The following is a 27,955-nucleotide window of genomic DNA, read 5'->3' as shown; positions in this document are numbered from 1 at the left end:
TCAAGAGGCCCATGGATACCCTGGACCAAAAGTGCAGAGCCTTTGACCCACACCTCAGACTGGGAAACTGCCAACCCACTAGAGTTTAAGAAGGGAATATCACAGGTCCCTGAACTAGGGTGTTTCCATGCACAGGGACCTCCCAGATATCCAGAGGAAGGCCCAATCATAACAGCAAAGACCGAGTCAAGTGTTTTGCATGTGGTCTTCAGGGCACTGGTTTTGAGTGCCTCTATATGGAGTGCAGCTTTGAGAAGTTTTGGACCCCAGGGGACTGAGCTTGACAAGGAAACCCTACAAAGTTGACCAGATCCATAAGACTGAATGGACAGATGTGCAGGGCCGGCGCTTCCACTAGGCGACTCTAGGTGGTCACCTAGGGCGGCAGGATTTGGGGGGCAGCATTTCGGTGGCAGGGGGTCCTTCCGCTCCGGGTCTTCGGCGGAAATTCGGCAGCGGGTCCTTCACTCGCTCTGGGACCCGCCGCCAAAGTGCCCCGAAGACGCAGAGCAGAAGGACCCCCACCGCCAAATGCTCAGAGGAGGTGCGCTGCCACCTCGGGCGGCAAAAACCCTGGCGCCACTCCTGTAGACGTGGTGGGGCTTGCGGAACCAGGGTATGCTCAGACCCTGCTGCAGAGCTCGGTGGTCCCAAACCCAGAGTTGACTCCAGGCATCATTCTGTTATGATGTGTGCATGGTGACGTAAAATCTTATCCCCACATTAAAGTGGCTCTAACAGTGGGTGAGTATACAAAGTCCCTAATGGACTGCAGCCCCTCTTACAGATCTCATTAAAAAGGGTGCCCTCTTCCCCTATGCAGCATGACTTCTCCCGCACCATACATCCAAGCTCACACTGGTGGAAGTGGTGTCATAGCAGCAGGGGCAGGTCCATGCTGTTCTTGGAAGTACCGGAATGTCTGGTATTCTGGGAATGCAGGAATAGCCACCCTAATAAAGGGGGATATACATGGTGAAGCCAAGAAACCTGACACCAGCACGAAAAGGGTTAAAGAACGCCTATGAGACCAGCTAGCCGTGTCCTGTTATAACTGCAGCCAGTGCTAGGCGTGGAGGAAGAAGAAAAGGTGAGAACCTGGCTCAGTTCAGGGCTAACTGGCAAAGAGGCAGACGCTAGCTGCTTCCCTATAGCATTACTGGCTGTATTATTAGCATTACTAGAAGCCTGGCAGCTGGGGCAGCCATTGGGGAAGAAGCACAGCATCTCTGACCAAAAGAGACTGCTAAGGAGACCAAGAAACACTGGGGTGCCATTTCAGATTTTGATGGTAGGGGGCAACATTAACCACGATTCCAGGGGCTACATAGGCACCTGAAAACACTAGTTTTTTTTTTGTAGATAACTTAGAAATTAGCTGACACAGGAGCACTGTATCTAATTCCTATATAAAGAAAGAAAAATATATAGAAACACCAATTAAAGCCATATTTTAAGTTTATATGTAAGTTTAGAACAATCAAGTGATAATACAGCAAGATATTCCCAATCCCACACTTTGAGGTATCAGTTTTGGAACCTTAACACAGATATCTGAAACATAGATTTGATACTTTGTACATTATCTTTGTACAATAATTTATTTAAAAATAAATAAAATCTGCTTACTTTCTCTATGTTACTGCCATTAACTACTCTGTTTTAGTCAATTGTTTTTCACTCCACTAAAATGTATTTACTTAATTCTAACATACGTGATTAAGTTTTTTCCTCTTTTTTTTAAGAATGGGAATTTATTCTTCAAATTATTTTGGCATTTATGTTTACCAGTTACAATCATGTGATAATACTTAATCCTGCCATGAGTGCAGGGGACTGGAATAGATGAGGTCCCCTCCAGTCTTACGATTGTATGATTCTATGTACGTGACTCACTAACATTTGACTCCATTATTACTATTAGTATCAGACTTGGATCCACATTTATTTTCATACGAATTTTAAGTTATTTTACAGCTATAATTAAAACACAGTTTGAAAATAAGCGATCTTCATCTGCCCAGTATTTAAAGTGATATGTTTAGTTAATTTTTGTAATATTTGCACTGCTAAGGTGAGTACAAGCTAAATTTGCATTCTAGAACGGATACTATTATTTGATTGTATCACTTTAAACAATGAATGACAAAGCACAATATGGTAATAAAAGTAATAATCATAATTACTCCAGCCAGGACTGGTTAGGCATTTTATAACTCACTATTCAAAGAATTAAATTTAAGCATAAAAGAGAAATAAAATTATGAAAGGCACAGAGCAGTCAAAAATAGAATAACAGTACTGTAATAATTAATGAACTTTTGAAAGAATAAAATTAGAGAATATATGTGCATTGCACATTTTGACAGGAAGTACCAAGAAGTAACAACAACAATAATACAACTGTGTGAGAGAGAATGTGTGTATTGGGGGGAATGTGTAAGAGAGACTCTGTGTGTGTGTGTGTGTGTGTGTGTGTGTGTGTGTGTGTGTGTGTGTTGAGGAGTGCAAGAGAGAGTGTGTGTGTGTATTGAGGGAGACTGTGTGTCAGAGAGTGAGTGTTGGAGGTAGAGTGTGTGTGTGAGAGAGAGTGTTGGGGGAGTATGTGAGGGAGAGTGTGAGAAGAGAGCATGTGGGGTAGGGGTGTGTTTGGGAGATTGTGAGTGTGTCAGCACACTGTCTCTTTAAGCTGAGCATTCAGGAGCCTGAACATGCCGCATCTCCCACTCCTGAGTCAGAAGCACCAGCACAGACAGGCTCCCTGTCCCCCCACCCCAGCTCAGCAATGACCCACTCGGGCATGGCCACCTCTAGCATCAGGTGAGCTCCTCAAGCTTCCCAGAAAAGAGGATACTGCAGTGGTGGCAGGAGCTGGGCAGCTGGAGAGCAGCTGGCTGGGCACCCAGCTTTGGGACGGGTGGCTATGGGGGAGCTAAAGCAAATTTTGGGGTGGCTATAGCCTCCGCAACCCCCCCCCATGCATCGCCCCTGTTTGTAAAATGGTAACATGGTATGAAACTCCGGGGAAGGCAAGTGCTCCTCTAGGGGGAACCCTCCCTAAGTGACACCCCTGAAGGAACACCTAGCCATGAGAGAACTGTGTGATTGAACTAGAAAGACATTTTGGACCCCTTTAATCTTACCTCTTATGTCTGAGACTGTGGAAGGAAGCTGGAAGAAGTCCACAAGGGGTGCTACTTGAGTTGAGCCACTCTAGACTGTTCAGACTATGGGGCCACCCTTGAACTGAAGGGACAGAGGTAGGAAGTAGCCCAGGGCAGTAGATTAGACTTTCTGTTGGGAGAGTCCTGATGGCATTTCATCACACAGGGTCCTGGACTTGGACCCAGTGGAGAGGAAGGGCTCAGGTCCCCCTACCACACCTTCTTAAGGACTGAGGCACCTCTGCTAGGGAAGCAAGGAGCCAGAAGTCATGTGCTCCAACCAGTAGGCCCCCTGGCCCTCCAAGCGCCCTATTACAATATGCAATACTGATTTGTATAACTATGAAGTTCCATACAGTCACTTGAACACCAAAATGCCATTGTCAAATAAATTGCACGAAAGAGCCTGTGAAATTTGTCTGTTTATAAAGTGTCCCAGCTCCATGAAATCCATAACACCTCACTAATATAAATTATGCAAAAATCCCAAAATATACTAGTGCTAGTAGAACTAGCTCTTAGTTCACAGGGGGTTTTTAGGCATTATAGTTCAGCAAAGTTTTACTATTAATTTATAACATCACTGCCATCTATTGGACACGAAAAGAAATTATTCCATCCTGGACAACTCATTTTAGAACCTATATGGCTCTATTCTTATATTAACCTTTTAAAATATATCTCTATCTTATTGCCTTTCATTTTTATAGGATAACCTAGCCATACTATAGACAATTATTAAAAGTAAAATGAAACTAGTTAGGTACACTCTGAGGTAATGTGGGCTTAAACATGTTAAATATACAAGCAGGTAAGGCATAAACTGATCTGACTCTCTCTCCTATCTTGAGTGTTGTTTCAGTATATATATCATTTTATAGTTGTCTTAGTAACGCTGGTTACATTTGAATTTTAAGCATCTACTAGAGTTATCATCAAGGAAGAAATAAGCTCTTAAATAGATTTAAGATTTAACAGCCATGCTAAATCATTCACACTATCCACAAAAATTAGGATATTATCCAAAATGTATATTTTTTATAGTTGTACATGCAAAATATAGGGTTTTTAGCTAAAGATTTATTTGGGGGAGGAGGGAGAAAAACAGGTTATTGAGGCTTCATGAAGGGTTGAAGAGAGTTTAGTACACCTCTACCTCGATATAATGCTGTCCTCGGGAGCCAAAAAATCTTACTGTGTTATAGGTGAAACTGCGTTATATTGAACTTGCTTTGATCCACCGGAGTGCACAGCCCCCCCCCCACCCGGAGCACTGCTTTACCGCATTATATCTGAATTCATGTTATATCAGGTCGCGTTATATGGAGGTAGCAGTGTACATGCATGATTTCTTGTGTGATAGAACACAAGTCCAGGTGACCACTACTGACTTGCTAGGGATCTTCTAGATAATACATCAGGATTTGGGGGATCACAGAACGTCATCCCAAGAAGAGCATGGTTACCAGACTAGAGGGTTTAAAAACTTTCATTTTCATTTTAATTTTTAATTGAACTCAGGAGAGCTACTCATGTTGGTAAAATTCTATCCATCTAGGTAACTGTATGGCCTCTATAACTGTAGTATCTGAGCACCTTTTTACTTATATGTATAAGTGTTTGCAGGATCTGGATCTTAGGCTATAAGGTCGAGATCAGGAACTTGCTGCTTGTCAACAAGGCTCATCTAGACCATGATCCAGTGCCCTCTGAAGTCAAGGGGATTTCCACCATTAATTTCAGTGGGCATTGGATCAAGCCTCTATTGAAATTCATTGGTCTGCTGACCTAGCTCAACTACTGGTCCATTGTATCTGGACAATACTTTATGAATAATAGCAAAATGGACCTTTCCTGTGCTGAGAACCCAACCACTGTTTTTAAAGAAGGGCTTTCAATATCCAGCGATGATACAGACGACAAGTGTTTAAATATGCATAGCTGTCAAGGGAAGAAACATTAAGTAATCTGTTTGTTTACATTTGGAATGTATGTCTTCATCAGTAGCCCAGCTAGTGCCCTGCCCCACATCCCCATTAAACGGTAAAAGCATAAAACTATATTGTACAGATATTTTAATTTTTAATATGTTGTATTTTATTTGGTGTTCTGTTAAAAGTGTGCTAGGGAGTGCTTGATGGTGGAAGCTATGAGAGAAGGGAAAGTTTAAACAAAGCCCTTGTCTATCTCAAATCATAGATTGGGTCTGACTCACACAAGTTAGATTAAAATGAAAGAGTTATTACCATACAAGATAATCTTTTAGAATTAACATAGAAGTATCAATGTTTAAAAATACATAAGAAAATAGTTGATCTATTGTTGAGTATGCGTACAAATTGCAAGATCTCTTCTGAGTGCTAAATTTTAAAACAGTGGTGTGTGATCATTTATAATATTACAGATTTTATCGTTTGTCCTAGTTTAAATGTCTCTCTTATAACTGAAGTTTGTACTCCTGAAAGAGGAACCTACAGCAGAATTTCACTAGCTGTATTGTATGAAGGTAATATGTCTTAATACTGACCCCTAGTGACAAGCAGAGTGAATTATTTCTTGTGGTACTATTAGGTTTAAAAGTAGACAGATTTTTGTTTGGTTTAGCTATTAAATATTATTTTTACATTTGCACCCAAAAACTCTATTCTGCTAGGCACTGTACAAAACAAACACAGTTAGTCATTGCCCTGAACATCTTAGTGTTTTAGTTTGGTTTTATTGTTCTTATAGGTGCTTTTCAGAGAGGAAAGAAAGAATAGTCTCTACCCAAAGCAGTTCAGTCTGTGTATAACCACATTGTGATGGAATGTAACTTAAATTGATTTGGTTTGGTTCAATAAAGTTTGTAAAATTGCACTAATAAAGTAGAACTGAAGCAGTAACTTCCATTCAAAACTGGAAAATGCATCACTCTAATTTTTTTTTTTTAAACTCAATTGAAATCTAAGGCCATAATAGCTTTCAGAAATGGGTAATCATATGTAGCCTTAAGATGATGTCAGGTGACAGACACAAAGACACCTGAGGTAGAAATTCAAATTGCCTTCCCTTGTGCAGTATAAGAGGTATTACCTCAACCAAATGCTGTTTTTTTTTTTCATGTGACGTACAAATGCCTGGCTATCTGGAGGAGTCTCTCCTCTTAGATAGGGTTACTGTAGCTGCATTGCTAAACAGCACTGCTTACTGCAGAGTTCTTTGATGGTACAGAGGAGTTACCCTTTGTTGGTGACTTTTCTGTTTTTGACTCAGTGTTGCTCATCTTCTGATGACAATTCAGCTCTGAAACAATTTAGGGATATGTTGGCGATAGAGAACTCTTTTATGCCACAGAAAATTTGGTCATCTCCTTCCATCCCACAGAAACCATAGAATCATAGGGCTGGAATGGACCTCAAGAAGTCATTAAGTCCAGCCCCCTGAGCGGAGGCATGACCAAGTAAATTTATACCATCCCTGACAGGTGTTTGTCCAACCTGTTCTTAAAACCCTCCAATGATGGGGATTCCACAACATCTCTTGGAAGTCTATTCCAGTGCTTAACTACCCTTATAGTTAGAAAGCTTTCCCTAAAATATACCCTAATTCTCCATTGCTGCAGATTAAGCAAATTACTTCTTGTCCTACTTTCAGTGGACATGGAGAATGATTGATCACCATCCTCTTTATAACACTCTTGACATATTTGAAGACTGTTAATAAGTCTCCCCTCAGTCTTCTTTTCTCAAGAATGAACATACCCAGTTTTTTAACCTCTCCTCATAGTTCAGGTTTTCTAAATGTTCTATCACTTTTGATGCCATACCACCCTGAGATACAGGCCTCCTGAGTACCTAATCTGGAGGAGGCATTTGTATAGTAGTTATACATGTCAAAAATGATTCCAAACAGAAAAGAGAGAGAGTCTAAATTGGAAGGATAACGATTATGTACAGACCCTATCCAATGGAAGGTGACAAAATCTGTTGTGCCATAAAACCCTCTTTCCATCAAGCCCTTGCAATGTGATCACTGTCCTTGTTAGCTGCAGAGGACTGGGACTACTTTTGGAGCTGATAGATAACAATCCTTAACTGACCACATTGAGTTCCCATTGAATGACAAGAAGCTGTCTCCTTCCAGGCTGGAGACTATTAAGGATTGGGAGTCAAACTTGTTTTTCATATAGCAGTGCAGGGTATATCTACCCCCTTATTACTGCATGCCATTGATAGGCTATTCAGTAATATACATTGAGATATAGTTTCTCATTGTAGTGAATTTTTTTAATGAATTAAAGATGCCAGGCCTTTCTGAATATTACTTTTAAATTTTAGTAAATAATCTGATGAGGCAAATTTTCGGATGCTCTTGCATCTTTCTTACATATGTATTTATACATTGAAAAACTGTATTAAAAGAACTTTATTTAGGTTGCAAAGCCAAACAGTGACAATTAGGAAATGACAGATTTACAGTTGTCCATGCAATTTTAATTCAGCCCTCTTGTGAATCCATTGTGTGCACTGAATGTTGCAGGGGTCCTGCAGGAAAAAGAGTATGTGTTCATGTAATTAAAGATTTAATCATAATGCATGTGCTCAAGGGCTTAGAACTAAGGTTGCACAGGCAGCCGTAATTCTGGCATTTCCTAATTACTGAGTGCTTGACTATGGAAATTTAATAATGTTCTTTTACCATAGTATTTTATATGTAATCTCTTAGTTTGATTTAAAGGGAAAAACAAATTCTGTAACAGTCCCTCCATCACGCACCAATAGCAGGTTTTGAACCTTCTGTGTAGCAGCACAGACTACTACCAGTTGAGTTACATTAACTGTTGGCAGGATAAGGCTGTGATCCCAGAAGGGAGGATGAGCTGCTAAGGCCAGGTGCTGGATGTCTGAAAGACTGGCCTGGCATAATTCTGTTCCCTTCCCCTGGATCTGGGGAAGCTCCTACCTTATATGGTGCCCCCAAAAGAGGAGATGGACCACCCAGATGCTGGGACCAGGGGGTAGTTTTGGGGAGCCTGGTGTAGCTTTTTCCTCTTCTCTTCTGACCCGCAATGCTGCAGCTCCTCTGGCAGCTCCCAGATGTTCCCATTGCAGTGTCTGTTGCTTCTGCTTAGAATGTTCCTGCTACTATCATTTTTCTGAGCAACACAGGCAAGCTAAACATAAATGGAATTTCAAGGGACAAAGAAAAGGCCATTTTCTAACCAAAGGGCTTTCTCTCTGCTGCATTTCAAAGCCCTTCTGCAAATAATGGAGGTGTTAGAGCTCCTCCAAAAAGAGATGGCAAAATCTTTTATTATGTAAAGAGTGAGGTAGTCGAAATAGGGGGTTCACTACCATCTCCTCGTGTAATATGGATTTGAATTTCAGTATACTATGGTGTTATAATTGAGCTCTTTGTAACTATTTCAGGTAAATTTAATGACAGATATTAGAATGCATTAATGGGCTTCTAAATGGGTCAGCTGTTCCAGTCCCTGCCAAACAAGGGAGCTTAAGGCCCTGGTTGCCTCAAGACTGCTAGGTTTATTGTCTTTTTAACCAGGTACCTGTCACTAACAAAAACAGGAACAGAGTTTTTGGGCCTGAACCAGTGAATAAATATTTCTGGTTTACTGATATCAAAACTGTAAACTTATTATTTGCATTGTGGTAGCATATAGTGGCCCCAATCAGGGAGCAGGGTACATACATAATAAATAAATCAGCATTAATCTCTCTTGTACATCACTGAAAACAATGAGAGTTATTTAAGTGATACTGTACATGGTAAATTAATTTATATTAAGCAATAAGTAAGTTGCTTTTGGAAATTATTATAGGTGAAGATTTTGATAACCATAAGAGACATGTATTGGATATACTTCTGTGATTAGTTATTCTGATTATATGACAAGACAAACAAAGATTTAGCGAAGCACAACATTAAAAAGGAGGAAAAAATAATATCTTTTGTAAAGGTTTCAGAGTTCTGCATTGCTGCTGTTTTCTTGGGCTTTGAAGTTGTTTTAGAGTCAGAAATTATGTAATGGAGCTGGATCAGAAATGCCTAGTGTGGAAATGAAGTCATATGATTTGACATATATAGGGCCTGATTTTAAAAAATGAGTTTGTGTAATAAGATGCACATAAATTATGCATAAAATTAGGCAATTATGCATGAAAATTATGTATATGCATGCATAAATGGACAGCTAAGCATCTCACACACAATCACGGTAATTTTGCACACAAATTACAAACATTTTGAAAATGAAGTCCATAAGGAGTTCAGTGTCCCTGTGTGAGAAGTTAGCATTTGATTTTTCTGAGCTGTGAGTGAGTGAAATCCCACTCTTGATGGAGTGTAGCATAAGAACCTATGAAAAGAATAGAACAGATGTAGGGTAGTTGTGGAAGTGGCACAAAATAAAATTACTTTTTAATTTATCTCATGAGTGTCAATAAAGCACAGCCCTGCGTAAACAGTGATGTGGAGTTGCGCCCCCATATGTAGTTCAGGGACAGATTTTGTGAGACACAATTTGTCTCCAAGGTTACTGGTGTACAAGGGGCAAGCATAGTCTACACCCATACTTTTGAACAGTGCTACCTACTTGCCCCATTGTGCTGGGCCTTCTCCGCAATGTGATCTGGGCACAGGAGGCAGAGCCATGAGGCCACCTCCTTGCTGTCCTGTTTGGGGTGATATGTGTTGCATTGCAGTTGCTCAGTCATGCTTGGGGCTGCGATTGTCCCTGACTTCCCTTCAGGGGAAGGAGAAGAGAACATCTCCATGGACCCTTCCTTTCACATATACTCACAAGGACCAGGGACTGTCTAGCCTCAATCTTGGAGAACTCCTGTGCAGTCAGTTCTTAAAATAAGTGTACAGGATTCGTAGCTCTGTATTTCATGCCTTTCCTAACTTGTGGTGATTCATAGATTCTAAGACCAGAAGGGACCCATTATGATCATCTAGTCTGACCTCCTGAATAACACAGGCCATAGAACTTCCCTGATATATTCCTAGAGCATATCTTGTAGGAAAACTTCCAATTTTGATTTAAAAATTGTCATTGATGGAGAATCCACCACAACCCTTGTTGACTCTCACTGTCAAAAATTTGCACCTTATTTCCAGTTTAAATTTGTTTAGCGTCAGCCACCAGCCATTGGATCGGGCTATACTTTTCTCTGCAAGATTGAAAAGCCCATTATTAAATATTTGTTCCCCACGTAGATACTTATAGATTAAGCAAGTCACCCTTTAACTTTCTCTTTGTTAAGCTAAATAGATTGAGCTTGTTGAGCACATCACTATAGGGCATGTTTTCTAATCCTTTAACCATTCGTGTGGCTTTTCTCTGAACCCTCTCCAATTTATCAACCCTCTTGAATTGTGGGCACCAGAACTGGACACAGTATTCCAGCAGCAATCACACCAAGACAGAGGTAAAATAATCTTTCTACTCCTACTCAAGAGTACCCTGTTCATGCATCCCAGAATTTCATTAGCTCTTTGGCCATAGCATAGCATTGGGAGCTCACGTTCAGCTGATTATCCACCACAACCCCCAAATCTTTTTCTGACTCACTGCTTGCCAGGATAGAGTCCCCCATTCTGTAAGTGTGGCCTACGTTCTTTGTTCCTAGATTTATACATTTACATTTAACTGTTTTAAAATACATATTGTTTGCTATGTCCATTTTACCAAGCGATCACTCTAAATCAGTTATTTGTCCTCTTTGTTATTTACTACTCCCCAATTTTTATGTCGTGCAAACTTGCTCAGTGATGATTTTATATTTTCTTCCAGGTCATTGATAAAAATGTCAAATAACAGAAGGCCAAGAACCAGTCCCTGCGGGATCCCACTGAAAACACATCCACTTGATGACAGTTCCCCATTTACAATTACTGTACATTGTGAGACCTGTCATTTAGCCAGTTTTTAATCCATTTCATGCATGCCATATTAATTTTATATTGTTCTAGTTTTTTAATCAAAATATTGTGCAGTACCAAGTCAAAGTATAAATATATTATTGCAACACTGCTACCTTATCAACCAAACTTGTAATCTTATTCCAAAAAAAAAAAAGAGATCAGGTTAGTTTGACAGTATCTATTTTCTGTAAACCCATGTTGATTAGCATTAAGTACATTACCCTTCTTTAATTCTTTATTAATCGAGTCCCATATCAGCCACTCCTTGCTCGTGTCTGGGATTGATGTCAGGCTGACAGGCCTATAAATACCTGGGTCATCCCTTTTTCTCTTTTTAAAAACTGGCACACCATTATGTTTCTTCCAGTCTTCTGGAACTTCCCCAATGCTCCAAGACTTATTGAAAGTCAACATTAACAGTCCAGTGAGCTCTTCAGCCAGCTCATTTAAGACACTTGGATGCAAGTTATCTGGATCTGCTGACTTTAGTAGCTTCTGTTTAACATCCTCCAGAGATACTAATGGAATAGAGAAAGTGTTATCATCATCATATTATTAAATTATATCATCTCTTTTCCCCAAAATAGAGAATAGAAATATTTATTGAACACTTTTGCCTCTTCTGCATTATTATTGATAAGTCTACAGTTACCATATAGAAATGGACCAATACCATTGCCAGGATTCTTTTTGTTCCTAATATATTTTTAAAACTCCTTATTGTCCCAAACTCTGCAGGCCATAGATTTCTCTTTGTGTCCCGTGGCCTCCCTTATCAATTATCTACAATTCCTAACTTCTGATTTATATTCATTGCTGTCAACTTCCCCTTTCTTCCATTGTTTATATATATATTTTTTATTTTTTTTATAGCTGACTTCTCTTTCCCTCTAAACCAGTTTTTTTTTAAACCAGCAAAGCCTTCTTCCTCAATTGTCTATGACTCTATGATTCTAATTGTGAGATTGTGGTTTTTTGGGTATCTTAGTAAGATGTTCTTAAATGATTCCTAATTATCATTCACATTTTTCTAATTGAATTATTCCTCAAAGCTCCAGGCCGAGTCGCAACTTCAAAGTCCTATCTATATAGCTATTTTTAGAGCACTAGTGCAAGCCCTGCTAGCCCAAATTTGTTGACCTAGGTGTGAGGCTTGCTCCACTCACTCCAAAATGCTGTGCAGATATATCCAAAGAGATAAAAGAAGAAACAGGCTATTGAGAAAACCAGGCAAAAACTCCTTGAGTCTAGATTGTAAGCTCTTTGGGTCATGGACTGTCTTTTTGTTCTGTGTTTCTACATCACCTAGCATAATGGGGTCCTGGTCCATGACTAGGGCTCCCAGGTCCTATGGTAATACAAATAATTAAATAATGAACTAATTTGTTAGATAATGTCCTTTGGACTTGTGACAATCTCTGGCATATCACAAAATGGATTTTTAGGATCCCCCAAAACAGTCAGTAGCATTACTAGCCCTTTCCTAACAGATAAAGAAGAACTGATGACAGATTTGGTTTGATTTTAATCATATAAAAATGAATGGTAGTTTAGATACAAGTGATCATATCTTGAGCTGCCCCGCCCCACTCCATAGGCTTTAGAACCTGAGCGCCAGGCCCAAGTCACAACTTCAAAGCTCTATGTATAGAACTATTTTTAGAGCAGAAGTGTGAGCCTTGCTAGCCTGTGTCTGTCAAGCCGGGATAGGAGGTTTGCTCCCATACACTCCAAAATACTTTGTAGACATATCCTTTCTGTTGCACCCACAGGATGCCAATAGTATGAATAAAATTTTCATTTGATCCACACCAGGCATTGTGTTTCTTTCCTCCACGCATCTTGGAAAAACTGTTTTCATTATGGAAGTGCAGGTCATGGTTTTATCATTAACTTTGTTTTGAGTCTTGCAGTAATAGCAAACCTCTTCGTTATGTATGCAGAATACAGCAGTATCTTGCCCAAATTTATAGCACTTACTTTTTGAGTTCAGAGAGAATTGCTGAGAATTTACAAGTAAATCTGTCAATTTATTTGAGTTAAAATTCATTTTAAAATGGGTCTTTTATGAAATTTTGTACTTAGTGTCAGACCGTGACTCTCCCCTGTAGTGATACCATGAGGAGGAAAATGAAAAGAAATTAGTGTCTTTAAAATTAGTTTTATCTAATCTGGGAACACAAACACTAAAATGCATTAATCGTAATTGTATGTTTATAGCATGGCATCACTACAGGGCAGAGTTAAAGTTTTCGGGGGGCCTTAATTCTAGAGTGGGCCAAGAAATTGTTTTCCTGTCCCTGAAATATTTTTGAGAGTTTGAACATTTTTACAATCCTGAATCAGGATGAAAAGTCAAAATGTTGAAAACGTTTGGGAATTGACAAAATGAAAATTTTCAAAACTTTCAAAAGCTCAATATGATTATGACTTCTTTATTTCTAAGACTTTTTTCAACTAATTAATTTAAATTTAAAAACAAAATGTCCTTTTGAAATGAAACATTTTTACAATTTCAAAACTTTTTTCCAACATTTTTTCAAGTCAAAGGAGTCATTGAAACTGACGCTGTTTTGTGAATTGTTTCAGTTTTGATGAATTGGTATTTTTTGAGGAAAAAAAGGTTAGTTGAAAAATTCCTGACCAGCTCTACTTAACTCTGCTTTTCCTTATTTTAACCTGTATGGTCGTCTTTTAATTGTATCTTTACCTCTGAATTTTCAGGACTTACAATTATTTTTAAAGAATAGCATTGTATTAGCTTTAATAAAGCTAGCGCAAATAACAGTAGTAGTGTAGATATGGCAGCACAGGCTAGCTGTGCAACTACAAGCCCACTGGCGACCTGGGGTACATACTCAGGTTCTAGCCTGGGCCGACATAGCCACATGACTATTGTTATCTGTTCTAGAGCTAGATTAAAGCCTATTTGGTAATTAAGCCTAATTGTGCTACAATCACACCTTCACTTGTGCCCCAGATCTCCGTCTGCAAAAAGGGGATAATAGTACTCCCCTATCTCATAGGGTGTTGGAAGAATAAATCCATTAAAGATTGGGAGGCACTCAGATACTACAATAATGGAAGCTGTATAAGTAGTTACAGTCTTCACTTATAGTGTAGACATGTCCTAAGTAATTTTCCCAAGGTCATGTGGGAAGGGAAAAGTAAGGAATTAAATTGAGGTCTCACAATTCCCAGGCTAGCACCCTAATTAAATCAGTGGATGTTGCATACACTCAATTCCTGTTGCCTGCTGGTGTAATTTTTACGGGATTTTTTTTTCCAGTCTATTCCATGTTAGCCTTGATTAGATTCTGGGAGCAGTGAAAACAAAGATACCAAGCTTCAGAATGTATTTTTACAAAAGTGGAATCTGGGATTGAAACTTAGAGGTCTTATGTTCTGAATGAGATTGTTGAGTGGAAAGATCTGCAGTGCTCATATATGTTTTTATCAATAGCTTGACACACTTGCATGGCATGAATATTTCTGGTCTACTTGATAATTTTGAGTATATGATTGTTTTACAATTGGGAGAACTACCTGAGAGATTGGTATGGATTTTTGGCGAGATCCATTCAACAGATTCTTGTTATGGCTAAAAGGAGAGCAGCGCATCCAGATTTCTATTATTAATATGTTGACAGAAAGTTACCGAAGCTAATAAAAAACTGTAAACTCTTCTGTTGCAGTAGCAATGTAAATATGATCTTGTAATAGGGAGTTTACAGTTTTTAAAGAGTATGTATTGCTGTAAAGATATAAAAATAAGAAAGCACAAGGAAAATTCAGCTTGCCATCTGCGTATTTCCTGTGTTAACAGCATTGCCAACTTTTGTTTAACAAACAGATCATCCCAATGTAAAATTACTAAGAAAAAATAGTAAATTGGGCATATGCCTCAAGTCAGTTGATCAACTAGCATATACAAACTCATAAGAAAAAGAATTCAGTTCTTACAGTGATTTCTGCTACTCTGTAATACTGCAAGAACCAGTAACACTGATATTAACAATAAGAAAAAAGGAGAATGCACATTAGGACAGGAGAAATTAGAAATCCATCCCCAGTTTAGCAGAGGGTGGGGATCCCAGAGAACAAGGGGAATAAACTGAAGCTATAGAAAGAATAACCATCCCAACATGTTTGAAGGAAGTAAGATATAGTCCTATCAATCCTTTTCTTTTGTCTAGGACACTTAAGCCTGGTCTACACTAGAGGGGTGGGATCGATCTATGTTACGCAACTTCAGTTACGTGAATAACGTAGCTGAAGTCAACGTACTTAGATCTACTCACTGCAGTGTCTTCACTGCAGTGAGTCGACTGCTGCTGCTCCCCCGTCGACTCTGCCTGTGCCTCTCACGGCAGTGGAATACAGGAGTCGATGGGAGAGCGCTCAGGGGTTGATTTATCGTGTCTAGACTAGATGCGATAAATCAACCCCCCGCTGGATCAATTGCTGCCCGCCGATCCGGTATGTAGTATAGACATACCCTTAGGGAAGTAAACACATTTTTCCCAAAAGGTCTCTATGGTTAGTTTGTAGCCCAGAAAATGTACACATTTTCCACATGAGCAACTCAGAGCTGTGCTGGGAATCACAGCATTTCTGTCCCATCCAATCCAACTTCTCTCTTGAGGGCTCGGATCAGGAAAAATCAGGATTTTAGTACCTTTATAGGTAATGTCAGCTGCTGCTTTCAGGATTTTTTTTCTCCTGGATGTTAGACAGGGAGATGATAATGATGGCATTGCCTATATTGTCCTTATTTCATGGTTTGCGCATAGCTCCTTTTGTTAGGGATGGTTTCCTAGAAGATTAGATAGGAGTTCTTTTACAACTTGGGCTTCAGGATCAAAATTATTTAAATTAAATAAATTAATGGAGATATCCTATCTTCTAGAGCTGGAAGGGATCTTGAAAGGTCATCGAGTCCAGCCCTGTGCCTTCACTAGCAGGAGCAAGTACTGATTTTGCCTCATCTCCCTAAGTGACCTCCTCAAGGATTGAACTCACAACCCTGGGCTTAGCAGGCCAATGCTCAAACCACTGAGCTATCCCTCCCCCGTTTAGGATTTAAGGAATCCTATACGTTAATATTCTAAGTGTTCACCTGGTTTTCTAGTATTTCCAACCTTCTTTCCATTCCAGAATTATGATTAACAAGAAACTTTTCAAGTCTGGATGATTCTTCTGCTGTCTTTACCCTCTTAGTGCCTGATTCTGATTTCATTTATGCTAGTATCAATCAGGAGCAATGCCATTGTCATCCACAGGGTTACATTAATGTAAAATTGATGTAAGAGCAAGCACAATCAGTGCTCTCAATCTGCACATGGTTCAGTGGTTATAATTTTTTCTGTGTGCTACACCCTAAAATGTCTCAATGTCAGGGATTCCCTGGGTGGCATAAAGCCAGCACAGCAGCCCTCTTCCATTCCCTCTCAGTTTCCCCATCCTTGGGGCAGACGATGATTGAGTTGGCCTACAATGTAATTTTGAGCTGCTACATTTTAAACTATGTTTCCGCTGCAATGGCCTCCCAAGGGTCCTTTCACCTGCTGGAGATTTCTGGAGCTCAGCATGTTTTGACCACGTTCCCCACCTGCCCCCAACATACATTGGGCACTGAAAGGGGATGGAAGAGGACTGCTGTATTGGCTTAATGCCATCCAGAGAATTATACCAGAAAAAAATATATCAGTTATCGCTTTATGCACTATAATCCCCATTTTACAGAGCTAGAGGGTTAAGGACTTGATTTTTCAGAGGTGCTGAGCATCTGCAGATCTCCTTGACTGGAAATGGAGTTGCAGGTGTTCAGCATCTTTAAAAATCAGGCCATAAGTCTTTTGCTCTAGGCCTCAGAAGGAATCCATGTCTGAGCTGTCATTAGAACTCAGGAGTGTCTGGCTCTTTGTCATCTGTTCACGCTGTGCCTTCCTCAACTCCACCCAATGAATGAAATGTTTTACTGGTATCAGAGTATTTTTCAGGTTAGGTGCATTTATATACACCTCTACCCTGATATAACTCTGTGCTTGGGAGCCAAAAAATCTTACTGCGTTATAGGTGAAACGGTGTTATATCAAACTTGCTTTGATCTGCCAGAGTGCGCAGCCCCACCCTCCCGGAGCACTGCTTTACCACGTTATATCTGAATTCGTGTTATATCAGGTCACGTTATATCAGGATAGAGGTGTGCTGTAATTCAGAGTTGTACAAACAATCACTGTTGTTTTTTAACATTTTATTCATGTTCTTTTTGAGATAAAATATTGATTTGGTTTGTAAATACCTTAAATTTAAAAAATATATATATTTGGCTTTAAAGTAATAGAGATTTCCCCCACCCCGATTTAACTAGTGCTGTTGCTGAAGCTGAAGGAATCGAGCCATTAATAAATGTCCTGAGTGCTAAGAGAGATGGGACTGTTGCTAATGCATCTGCAGTACTAACAAATATAGCCATGCAGGAGCCATTACGTCTCAGCATCCATGGTGTTATGAATGCAATTGTAGAACCACTACAGTCTACCAACAGCCTGGTACAAAGCAAAGCAGCACTCACTGTGGCTGCACTTGGTTGTGACGCTGATGCAAGAACTGAGGTAAGTCTTACATTACCTTTCATCTGCTCTGTGGATATTTGTTATATTTACTTTTTTTAAATAAAACTAATGTTTGTGTTTTACTGACACTGGGACTAACACAATTTAATATTTGTGTCTGAAAAAATCCTTTTTTATATAAAGTAAATCAATTTGTGTCTCCTTAATAGATAAATTCTCATTCAGATAAGCTTAGTTCAGTTTGGCATGAGCACTTGGAAAAATTGAAATATAAAGGACCCTCTGTAATCTTCATTTCATTGCTGAAGATATACATAAACCTGAATGGACCAAGTTCATCTCCGGTGAAGCTCCAATGATTTCAGTGAGCTTTCCCCCCTATGAAACTTGACCACCAACTTTCAGAAACATTTAAAATTAATTTATCCCCCAAAAGGACCTTTTTGAAGCTCAGGAGCTTCCCCTATTGTTGTTTTACTATCCACCTTCCAGGCCCTTGTGGCACAGTAATTAACCCTCTATTAGGAGAGTTGGACATGACTCTTGTAAACATAATTCATGGAGAAGATAATGAATCCTTTGGTCAATCAGACCCACTAAGTGAACCTGTGCCTACTTATTTATCAATGGCTATGTTTTGACTCTTCTTGCACATTCACATCCCATAAATAGAAAACCTTCTCAAGGGTCAAGGCAGCTGGTCAGGTCAGGAAATATGGGGCCTGGGCTTATCCATTTATCTGTATCTACATACTTAGAACATATTTCCCCCTGAAAATTTGAATGACTGATATTTCCATGAGTATTTGGAAGATGTACTGGAGCACCCCAGAAGAAAGGGTGTTAATGAGACTATGGCATACATACAAGACAACATAAATTAATATATATTGTGATGTAAATTAGTTGCCAGGAGGCATCAGAACTCTGAGAATGCTATACAACTCTCCATGGCAACCTTGGGATGTACATTCTGTACAATTTTTAGAGTATAATGACAAAGAGACTGGAGATAGAATGGGTATGTGTATTTTTCCAGCCCGCCCTTAAGCTTCTTTTTCTATTTGGAGTGTGCAGTAAATGCAGAAAGCTTGTATTTGGGCATTCTGCAAGTCCCTTCCATCCACCCGCATAGCTTCTCTTCAGGACTTGAGTGTTTCAGAGGGGCTTGCACAAACTTTCCTCAGTGGGTTGAACGTAACTCTACATGACAAATGTTTTTGTGTCTGTTTTTAGTTAAGAAATGCAAGTGGACTTGAACCACTCGTTAAATTGCTACATTCTAAGAATGATGAAGTCAGAAGAAATGCCTGTTGGGCAGTTATGGTTTGTGCAAGCGATGAACTAACAGCAGTTGAACTTTGCAGACTAGGGTGAGTAGAAGTAATGTCAGGGTGTAGAGAGCATGGTTTGGATGAAGATGCTAACAAAGCTGCTGTTTGTATATTTTTGATTTTATACCAAAGTTAATTGTGCATTTTTTTAAACTAAATTAGTTTCACGACATAACATTTATTTCAGAAGGAAAGTTATAGATTCTACATGTCAACTATACTAGAAGAAAATAGCTTGAAATGGGGCCTGCCTGCCTGAAGTTACAGAAGCATTTTCAGTATTGTTACTATGACAGAACTTATTAAAACTCTGTTTAACATTAAAGGTGAACTTATATCAACAAAACTTAGGGGCCACCATGCAAAGGCCATATACAATTGAGATTAGCACTATGGGCCAAATTCAGCCCACATGTGAGGAAGTGCAATCCCATTGAGGTCAACAGAATTTTTATATATTGAGATGTGTACAAAAAAAGTGCCTATCCAGGGTTTTGAGTGCCTTTGTCATACATAAAATACAATCAAGCAAATACCAACAAAATAAATGCAACAGTCTCCCCAGACCTAGGAAGGGAAAAATACCCACCCCAGCTACAAACCAAAATTATGAAAACCAAACCCTAAAACTCCACCCAGAAACCAACAGGCAGCCTGAGCATCAGCCAATTAGCCCTCATCCTCATCCCATTCTCAGCCAAATGCTTGGTAAGGAAGTTGATAGCACTGACTGAGTCAGATGAAATAGCCATATGAGGCCTTATCCAAAGCCCACTGAAGTCAATAAAAATACTTCCATTGACCAAATAGGCTTTGGATCAGGTGCATTAAACTGAGTCATCAGTATACAATACTGTAGCCCACACCTCCTTAAACCTCGTAATATATCCACATTGAAGAGGAAAGTGAGGCAAGAATTCCCCATCAGAAAATCATTGGGGCAGAAAAACAATTTCCCACAGTTAACACCTTGAACCTCCCTGATAGGTGGGAATGAAGCTACTGAAGAGCAGCTCTGTTTACTCCTGCTAGGGTTCACAGGTGAGTGAACAACAGCTCATGGTCAACAATATTGAAAGCCTGTGCACAGATTGTTAAAGGCCAGGGCAATATGACATGTCTAATTACTTAGAAAGCTGTCTTTCCATCACCTTCATGATAATCTTAACGAAAAATGGAAGATTACTGGACAGTAGTTGGACAGCTTGTCAGCTCAAGTGCCATTAACGAGTAATGGTCGGACAACGGCTTTCCATATAAAAGCCAGCAACCTGCCTTTCCTAAGGGAGGCGTTGATCATCTCCATCAACAATGCATCCAGTTCTTCCTTGGTGTTCACCAGGCAGGAAGGACATAGGTCTGAAGCACAGGTTGTGGCTTGAAGAATTCCCATTACTTCTAGTACCTTAGTGAGCATCACTGGCCTAAATTTAATCTGAGAAGTTTGTACCTACTAGATATCATCCGGCACCCACAAAAGCAGGCAGTTCAGTCTGAATCTGTTTGATTTTCTCTGCAAAGGCACTTGAAATTTCTTCTGTGGTTGTCACTTGTACCAGACGCTGTGCAAAAACAGCCTGGATTGGTCAGGTAGTATGCCGCTCAGATAAAATCTGCTGATCAAAACATAGCAGACTCTGTGGTAGAAACAGAGAAACTCTTCTTTCACACAGCACAAAATCTTAAAAATTCTTTATTGCACAATTGGTTAGATTCAGCACAAGACTCCCTATCAGCACTCTGACCATTTTTCATCTCATTTCAGTGGTCACAAATCATCCGTAAAGAATGGATTTGCACACATTACACAAAGGCTGGATTTTGCTTCCAGGTCCTAAGTAAATGTAGTTGTGCTGAAACATCACAAAAATGAATACCGTGCAAGATAATTACTCTTTTCTTCCTCTACAAGGACTCTACAATCTCCATAGATCAGCATCTGAGTTAGCTGTGTTAGCCTGCAAGGCTTATGGAAGAACCGTAACTCTTCTGTGGAATTGTATATTTGGTTATTTTGTACTATAAAATATATGTAATACATAGTTAACTCACCAGGTTCTTATATGAGTTCAGATTATCCTTCTGTTTTCTCTACTTTGACACTCCCCTTATCTTCAAGATCTCTGACACAGTCAACATCCTTCTGACTGAGAACTAACTAGAACTCCCCTTCGTCTTAATGCTCCTACTTAACTGGCTAGAGGAATGGCTTTTGCTTGTAATATGAAGGATGTTTTTCCTACAGAGACAGAATGCTGCACCCCATTCACAGCCTCCTGCTGGCCCAAAGGGCAGGAGGCTAGGATTGAAAATAAATGTGTCTCCAGAATAGCAGTGCAGAGTACCATTTCTGTACTGTGTAGTAATGAATTAATTAGTACTTAATGATGGATTAGTCACATTAATTGAACAATTGTTTCTGTTTTGTTGAACAGTGCTTTAGACATCCTGGAAGAAATTAACTTGTCAACAGGGCGCAAAAATAACTTCAGTGAAGGAGCTCTGGACAAGCTACTTGATAACAACCTTTCCCAAAAATACAGCCAAATGGGGTACTTATCATCCAGTAACATAATTACTGATGGGTTCTATGATTATGGTCAGGTAAATTACTTTAAGTATTATTTAAAAGTCTATGCAGGGCCTGACTTTTCACTCCTTCGGACAAAGTATTGGGTTTATGGCCATGTCATGCCTCCAGAATACAAAGGAGTCATAGCAGGGACCAGGATCTGGTCCCTTGAATCACCTTGCTCCCTTCTCCTGTACTGTGCTGTGCCAACTTGGTGCATTTTAGGTATCAGAGGGGTAGCCGTGTTAGTCTGAATCTGTAAAAAGCAACAGAGGGTCCTGTGGCATCTTTGAGACTAACAGTCCTGTTAGTCTCAAAGGTGCCACAGGACCCTCTGTTGCTTGGTGCATTTTGTCACTCTTTTGATCACCTTCTTTGGCAAATAAACCCACATCTTTTCTCATGCTGTCCCCATATCTGGAATCTTCCCGCTGACCATAAGTGCTTTGCAACCACTGTCTCCTTTCTCAGATCCCTCCTGAGATGCTTGGCTCCTCTCCTGCTCTTTTTCACTACAGTCTGTATAATAAGATTGTCCTCTGAGTGTCACTCTGAAGCCTAGTGTCTGCTGAGTCAGTGTGAAGCAATGGAAGCAACAAGCATAGTTCAGAGCTCTTTTTGTTCAGAATATCACCAGGTTCAGTCATCCCTGTGATCAGGGCCGCCGAGAGCGGGTTCGGGCCCCGGTGAAAAAATTTTTCAGGCCCCCCAGCAAAGGCGGACCAGCTAAACAGGGCCAACGAGAGGGGGGGAAGCTGGGCCCTGGGCCCCCTTCCGGACCGCCAGGCCCGGGTAATTTGTACCGCTTCCCTCGTCCTCTCGTCGGCCCTGCCTGTGATTCACAGTCTGCTACTGTACAGTTTTGAAGTTCACAGCCATTTTTACTTTACTAATTATACCTGTGAGATATTCAGCCATAGTAAGGCATGTATCTATGCCCTGCCAAGAGACCTCGACCATTGAGATACCAGAGGTAACTCAGCCAGTCACCACCCTTATTCTACACTTAATTTGCATGGAACAATTCATTGGTTATGTGGGAAACTGCACAGATAGTGTATTACTTGACCCAACTGCCATATCCAGTATAATATCAGCTATTAGTATAATATATTAATCTGCCATCTAAATAACTATGTTGTTTTTTCACAAAAGGAATTAACAGGATGTGAATATAACAAAGACCAAAATGTGCTTTGTTACAGCCCTCTTTCCCATAAATTGGCCTTTCTAGAAGGACCACTCCATACTTTGTCATCTGTTGCTGTCTTAACTGTGGGTGGGATCCTCAAAAATACCCAAGTATGAGCACAAGTCCTATTGAAAGTCAATGGGGTTTGTGCTGCTAAATCATTTGAATGCTTTTAAAAATCCAACCCTGGATTGTATGAACCTGTCTTTATTCTGAACTAGTTTTGGATTATATACTAGTATAACAACAATTACAAATGAAATTATTTGTAAAGCAGCTTTTCAATGGCAGGTAAGTGAAGAAGCAACTGATTTTTATGTATTTTATTTTTAAATGTGTTTATAATTTTAAGTTCTCAGCTACATTCTGTTAAAGATTCAGAATCTTAAATGATTCTTTTTAACCTTATTTTTTCAAAATAAGCTTTTTCATTCACCTTTAATAGAATAAAATTTCTTTTCTTTTATTCTAATTTTCCTGTAGGTAAAGCCTGGAGTGAAACTTTTGTCTTTGGAGGAACTGAGTATACAAGAGCTTAATGATCATCGTGCTATAATTTTAGTTAATGCTAAACTACCAGAAGTGTGAGTCAGATTTGTTTTGGAAAGATTACATTTAATTAAAATACACCTCTACCTCGATATAACGCTGTCCTTGGGAGCCAAAAAATCTTATCGCATTATAGGTGAAACCGCATTATATCTAACTTGCTTTGATCCACCAGAGTGCGCAGCCCCGCCTCCCCGGAGCACTGCTTTACCGCCTTATATCCGAATTCGTGTTATATCGGGTCGCGTTATTTTGAGGTAGAGGTGTAACTTGCCTGTTTCCCCTCTGCATTCTCATAGCCCAACAGTGCTGCAACTTTGACCTTCTATTGTGGGTGAGATCTTTCTAGGTTAACCTTAACATTGTGCTTCCTTTTTCAGGAGCCAAAGGTTTTGCATTTTATAAACTCCAAATTTTGATATATTTTTCTTTAAACAGCACAGAACTGTTCAGTTGAGTTGGTTACATTTAGAAAAGTGAGCCATGAAAAAATTTCAATTTAGCTCCAACTCTCGATGGAGGGGCTCCCACGGATTTAGGAGAGCATGCCATCTGCATTGATTACCAGTCTCTCAAAGCTTAGTAGCTGTCTCAGAATTGCAATGAGGCCCATGAATTTGCTGAACTTCTTCCCCAACCAAATTCATGAGGTTTAAAGCAGTATATCCCCAAAAGCAAGAAACAGCCAACCATCATACTCTCTGGTGGCCTTCTACATTTGTGGGGCAGTAATGTCAAAAACTGATGTCCACCTCTTTCCTACTTAAATTAAAGACCACCTAACAAACCCTGATACATTTGAACTCAGGAAATTGGTACTCTGGAAATCATTTAATCTAAACAGTCTCCCAGATTAGAGAAAGCTCTGTCAATATTTTGTAAATCCCAAACCCTCCTCTCTGTTGTCATCAAGTTGATCTCTGTTATCATGTTTCCTTTTTTAACTTGTACATGATATCATAAAGATCTCTGAGATCACCTATTACAACCTAAACCCCAGTGCTCTTTGCAGGTCCCTAATTCTATCAAATATTCTTTCTTTGCCCTTCTTGTCACGACCCCGTACCCTGGTAGCACCCTGAAGGCAATATACTGTCCAGTTTTCTTTATATGGGTCACAGGATTTTTCACTATTTAGTAATTAATCAAAATCAGTAATTACAGGTTGAACCTCTCAAGTCCGGCACCCTCTGTACCTGACAGTGCCGAACCACAGAATTTGCCGAACAACAGGAGGTCAATATTGTAGCGAGCGGGTCTCTTTTTATTTTTATCTCACCGAGGCGAATAAACGGAACAACGCTTGCAACGCTGCCTAGCCAAGGCTTTCCAGCTGTCTTCATACACAATTTTACTGTATTGGCACAAGGAAGTAAGTAGATAAAGCATAAAAAACATAAAATCATGCCAGACCACAGATATTGCTGGACTAGAGAGGTTCAACCAGTAGTATTTTATTTCTCATAAAATATACTTGCTGTGCTTTGAAGGTGGAACAACTCTATTGGCCTATTCTAACAGTATAAAAATACCTTGTATCATTTCAGTTCTCCCAGTGCAGAGGACAAATCACAAGATCTATATTATGGGCGAACCGCATCTTCTTCTTCTATTAGAAAAAGTAGTAAAGAAAGAACAAGGTATGACCTTTGGTTTAATTAACAATCATTGCACTGTTATTGTGCAAACAGTCACAGTTTCAGGATAACTGCACCTATATCCCTCCAACCGTGACAGTGCCCAGTCAGGTCTCAGGTTTCCAGCCATCACCTATCCCACTTGCCTCTGACAGGGTGTTTTAAGGTTGCACTGCTCCCTGCCTTACACTGTGATATCCCCAGCAAGCTAATCTGCCTAATGGCCATCAGCACTTGTGCTTTGATTTCTCTCTGAGGGCTATGAACAGTGTATTTCTAGCAGTTACAAGTTACCACAAAACTCTTTCTAGGAAAGCACATTTATTCTTAGGTAAAAGCCTTACAGAGAAAATGTAATGAAAACAATAAACAGATTAAAACCCTCTAAATGTGCAAGGAATCACCCATTAGTCTTATGGGGCCCTAGTAGGCCAAAGTCTTTCCAATCGTTCTGCAAGGGTTGGGGCCTCCTGTCAGTTTGCTGGTTCAGAAAGAACCCCCTGAGTCAGTTTAAACCCAGCTTTTTTATATCAAAAGCCCTTTGTCTGTTGATCTCTGGAAGTCCCAGTTTGAACCAGTAGATGCAAGCCTCCCCAGGGGATGGTACCTCTCTGGAGGTGTTTACGACCTGAGTGAGTCATCTGAATTACCTCGCCCCCCCCCCCGCCCTGTTTTTTGTTCTTGGATGCAACCCTCCCCACCCCACAGAGTTGCATACAATCCTTGGCCCACACTGATACATAAACTATTCATAAACCTAATACAATCTGCTTCCCCAAAGATACAGCATGTGGTTGCAATATCAGTCATACAAGCATCTAAATTCAGACAAGGCTTACATACTGACTGATTTTTAAACAAAACTATTTTTAATGGAATGGAAAAAAATCTCTAAATATGTAGGAATGTTTTAAGATACTTTGTCTATTGAAAAATAGAATTTCAGTTGAAATGGGTGATGGACAGTTTCTTAGGAAAATAAAAATGATTAAATGTAATTTTAAGTTTTTGTCTCCAATTTCTATTTCACCTCATAATTACAGCAATATCTATCTATCTGTCTGTCTAGCTGAGAGACAAGATGAGTGAGATAATGCCTTTTATTGAGCCATCTTCTGTTTGAGAAAGAGAGGCACTTTCAAATTAATCAGAGCTCTTCTTCAGGTCTTGCATATATGTGAAAAAGAGCTTGGTGGAATCTTGAAAGCTTGTCTCTCTCTAACAGAAGTTGGTCCAATAAAAGATATTACTTCACTCACCTTGTCTTGCTAATATCCTGGGACCAACCCGGCTACAACACTGCATATCTATCTATCTATCTATCTATCTATCTATCTATCTATCTATCTATCTATCTATCTATCCCCCAATACCATTGTATCTGATACCTTATAATCTTTAATGTATTTATCCTCACAACACCCTGGTAGGTAGGGAATTGCTATTATGCCAGATAAGGGATTGAGGTACAGAGAGACTAAGGGAATTTTTTTTAAAATGACGTAGGTACTTGGGATCCAAGACCCACTGACCTTCAGTTGTTCATAAATTACTTTTGAAAATGGGACTCGGGACACAATTTTTAAAAAGCACTCAAGTGTCTTAGGAGTCTAAGTGACTTGCCAAAGGACACACAAGAAATCTGTGGCAGAGAAGGGAATTATCTATCTCCTTTTCTTTGTCTTTTACATAAATCCCATCCCTGCAGGGGTTGGGGCCCAGTCAATTCCGTGTGGAGTTGCAAGGCTGGTGTGGGGAGGGACACTGTCCTCTGTGCTCCATTGCTATTACCTATATTGCTTTGAACACACAGCTCTGATAAATGAAAAGTGTAGCACAGATTCTGTGTAAGCCAGAAGAAGCAACTCCCTACTGACCCTCTCCCCACTCTGATTTTGAATGGAGCTGGAGAGAAAAATAACTTTGCTGCCTTCCCTTCCTGGTGAAAGGTAGAGGTTTCTACAATGCCGACCAGGAACAGAACTATCCCTTCTGATTCCTCTTTGCTGTGAGGAAGGAGAGAGAGGAACCATAGTCTCAACTCAGGGATTAGGAGCTTCAGTTTGTCAGCTGAAGCTCCCTACTTCCCAGAGACGAGGAAGATGCACCTGCATCCTGCTTGCCTGCTAAGGTTGAGATACCTCATGGATATGTGGGAGGTGCCTTGTCTATGTACGTGCAGGGGTTCAGAATAGCTGAAGCACCTTTGTACAGGTGACTTTCTGCAGCTCTGCATGGATTGTGGGAACAGAGAGAAATAAATGTTGGTAAGGGATACATGGAATGAGAAGACATTGGAAAGGGGTAGAGGTTGTGAAGGAATATTTCCATTTTTTTCTTGGGGATCATCCACAAATCATGGCACCCCCACACTCTATGTAGGAATTTTATTGCTAGAGGCGGTGATTATTAATGTTGCCTATATGCTGCTTTGTGTGTGTGTGTGTGTGTGTGTAAATTGAAATTTACTGTAACAAAGTAAAGAGGATTTGGGAAACTACTTTGTAATTTCAATAGTGCAGTGGTATCTCCTGTGGAGGAAAAACAAGACTCTTCTGGACGATCTCCCTCTTCGCTCAGCAAAAGCAGCACTAGAGAGAAAGGCTCAAGGTATTATAATTTGGATGAAGTATTTTTATTTTATTTTAGAGTTAAAATGCAAACTATTGACAGATAGTAAGTATTGACTATTGAAAGCTAAGGACCTGATTCTCAGGTCTGGCTGAGCTCTGCTTGGTGCAGAACCCAAGGTAGGGCTCAAAGGTGACTGTACCTTCATGAGGAAGAAAAATCTATTAGTATACAGCTCTTTAATCTAGCAGACAAAGCTATAACAAGATCCAAGGGCTGGGAGCTGAAGCTAGACAAATCCAGACTAAAAATAAGGCAGACATTTTTAACAGTGGGGGTAATTAACCATTGGGACAGCTTAATTAGAGTGGTGGTGAATTTTCTAGCACTTGAATGATTGTGTTTCTAAAAGATATGCTCTATCTCACCCAG

General features: G+C 39.8%; 1 protein-coding gene across 12 annotated transcripts in view; it reads left to right on the top strand.

The window, feature by feature from the left end:
* The window catches only part of ARMC3 (armadillo repeat containing 3), a 100,763-nt gene that overhangs the window by 54,411 nt on the left and 18,397 nt on the right, over nt 1-27,955 (top strand). For 9 of the 12 annotated variants that reach the window (XM_034760274.1, XM_034760269.1, XM_034760271.1 and 6 more), the window contains 6 exons: nt 17,464-17,707; nt 18,905-19,041; nt 21,438-21,606; nt 23,250-23,350; nt 24,863-24,955; nt 27,470-27,562. In XM_034760274.1, coding sequence (XP_034616165.1) covers nt 17,464-17,707; nt 18,905-19,041; nt 21,438-21,606; nt 23,250-23,350; nt 24,863-24,955; nt 27,470-27,562 — 837 coding nt within the window. Of the gene's footprint in view, nt 1-17,463; nt 17,708-18,904; nt 19,042-21,437; nt 21,607-23,249; nt 23,351-24,862; nt 24,956-26,901; nt 27,393-27,469; nt 27,563-27,955 lie in introns of those variants that run through there. The other 3 variants (XM_034760278.1, XM_034760275.1, XM_034760281.1) reach the window with 2 other exon arrangements.

Source organism: Trachemys scripta, chromosome 2 (genome assembly GCF_013100865.1).
Source record: "Trachemys scripta elegans isolate TJP31775 chromosome 2, CAS_Tse_1.0, whole genome shotgun sequence".
In the NCBI taxonomy this organism is placed as follows: Eukaryota; Metazoa; Chordata; order Testudines; family Emydidae; genus Trachemys; species Trachemys scripta.
The sequence above is the reverse complement of the archived record's forward strand: the minus strand, read 5'-3'. Positions and strand labels throughout refer to the sequence as shown.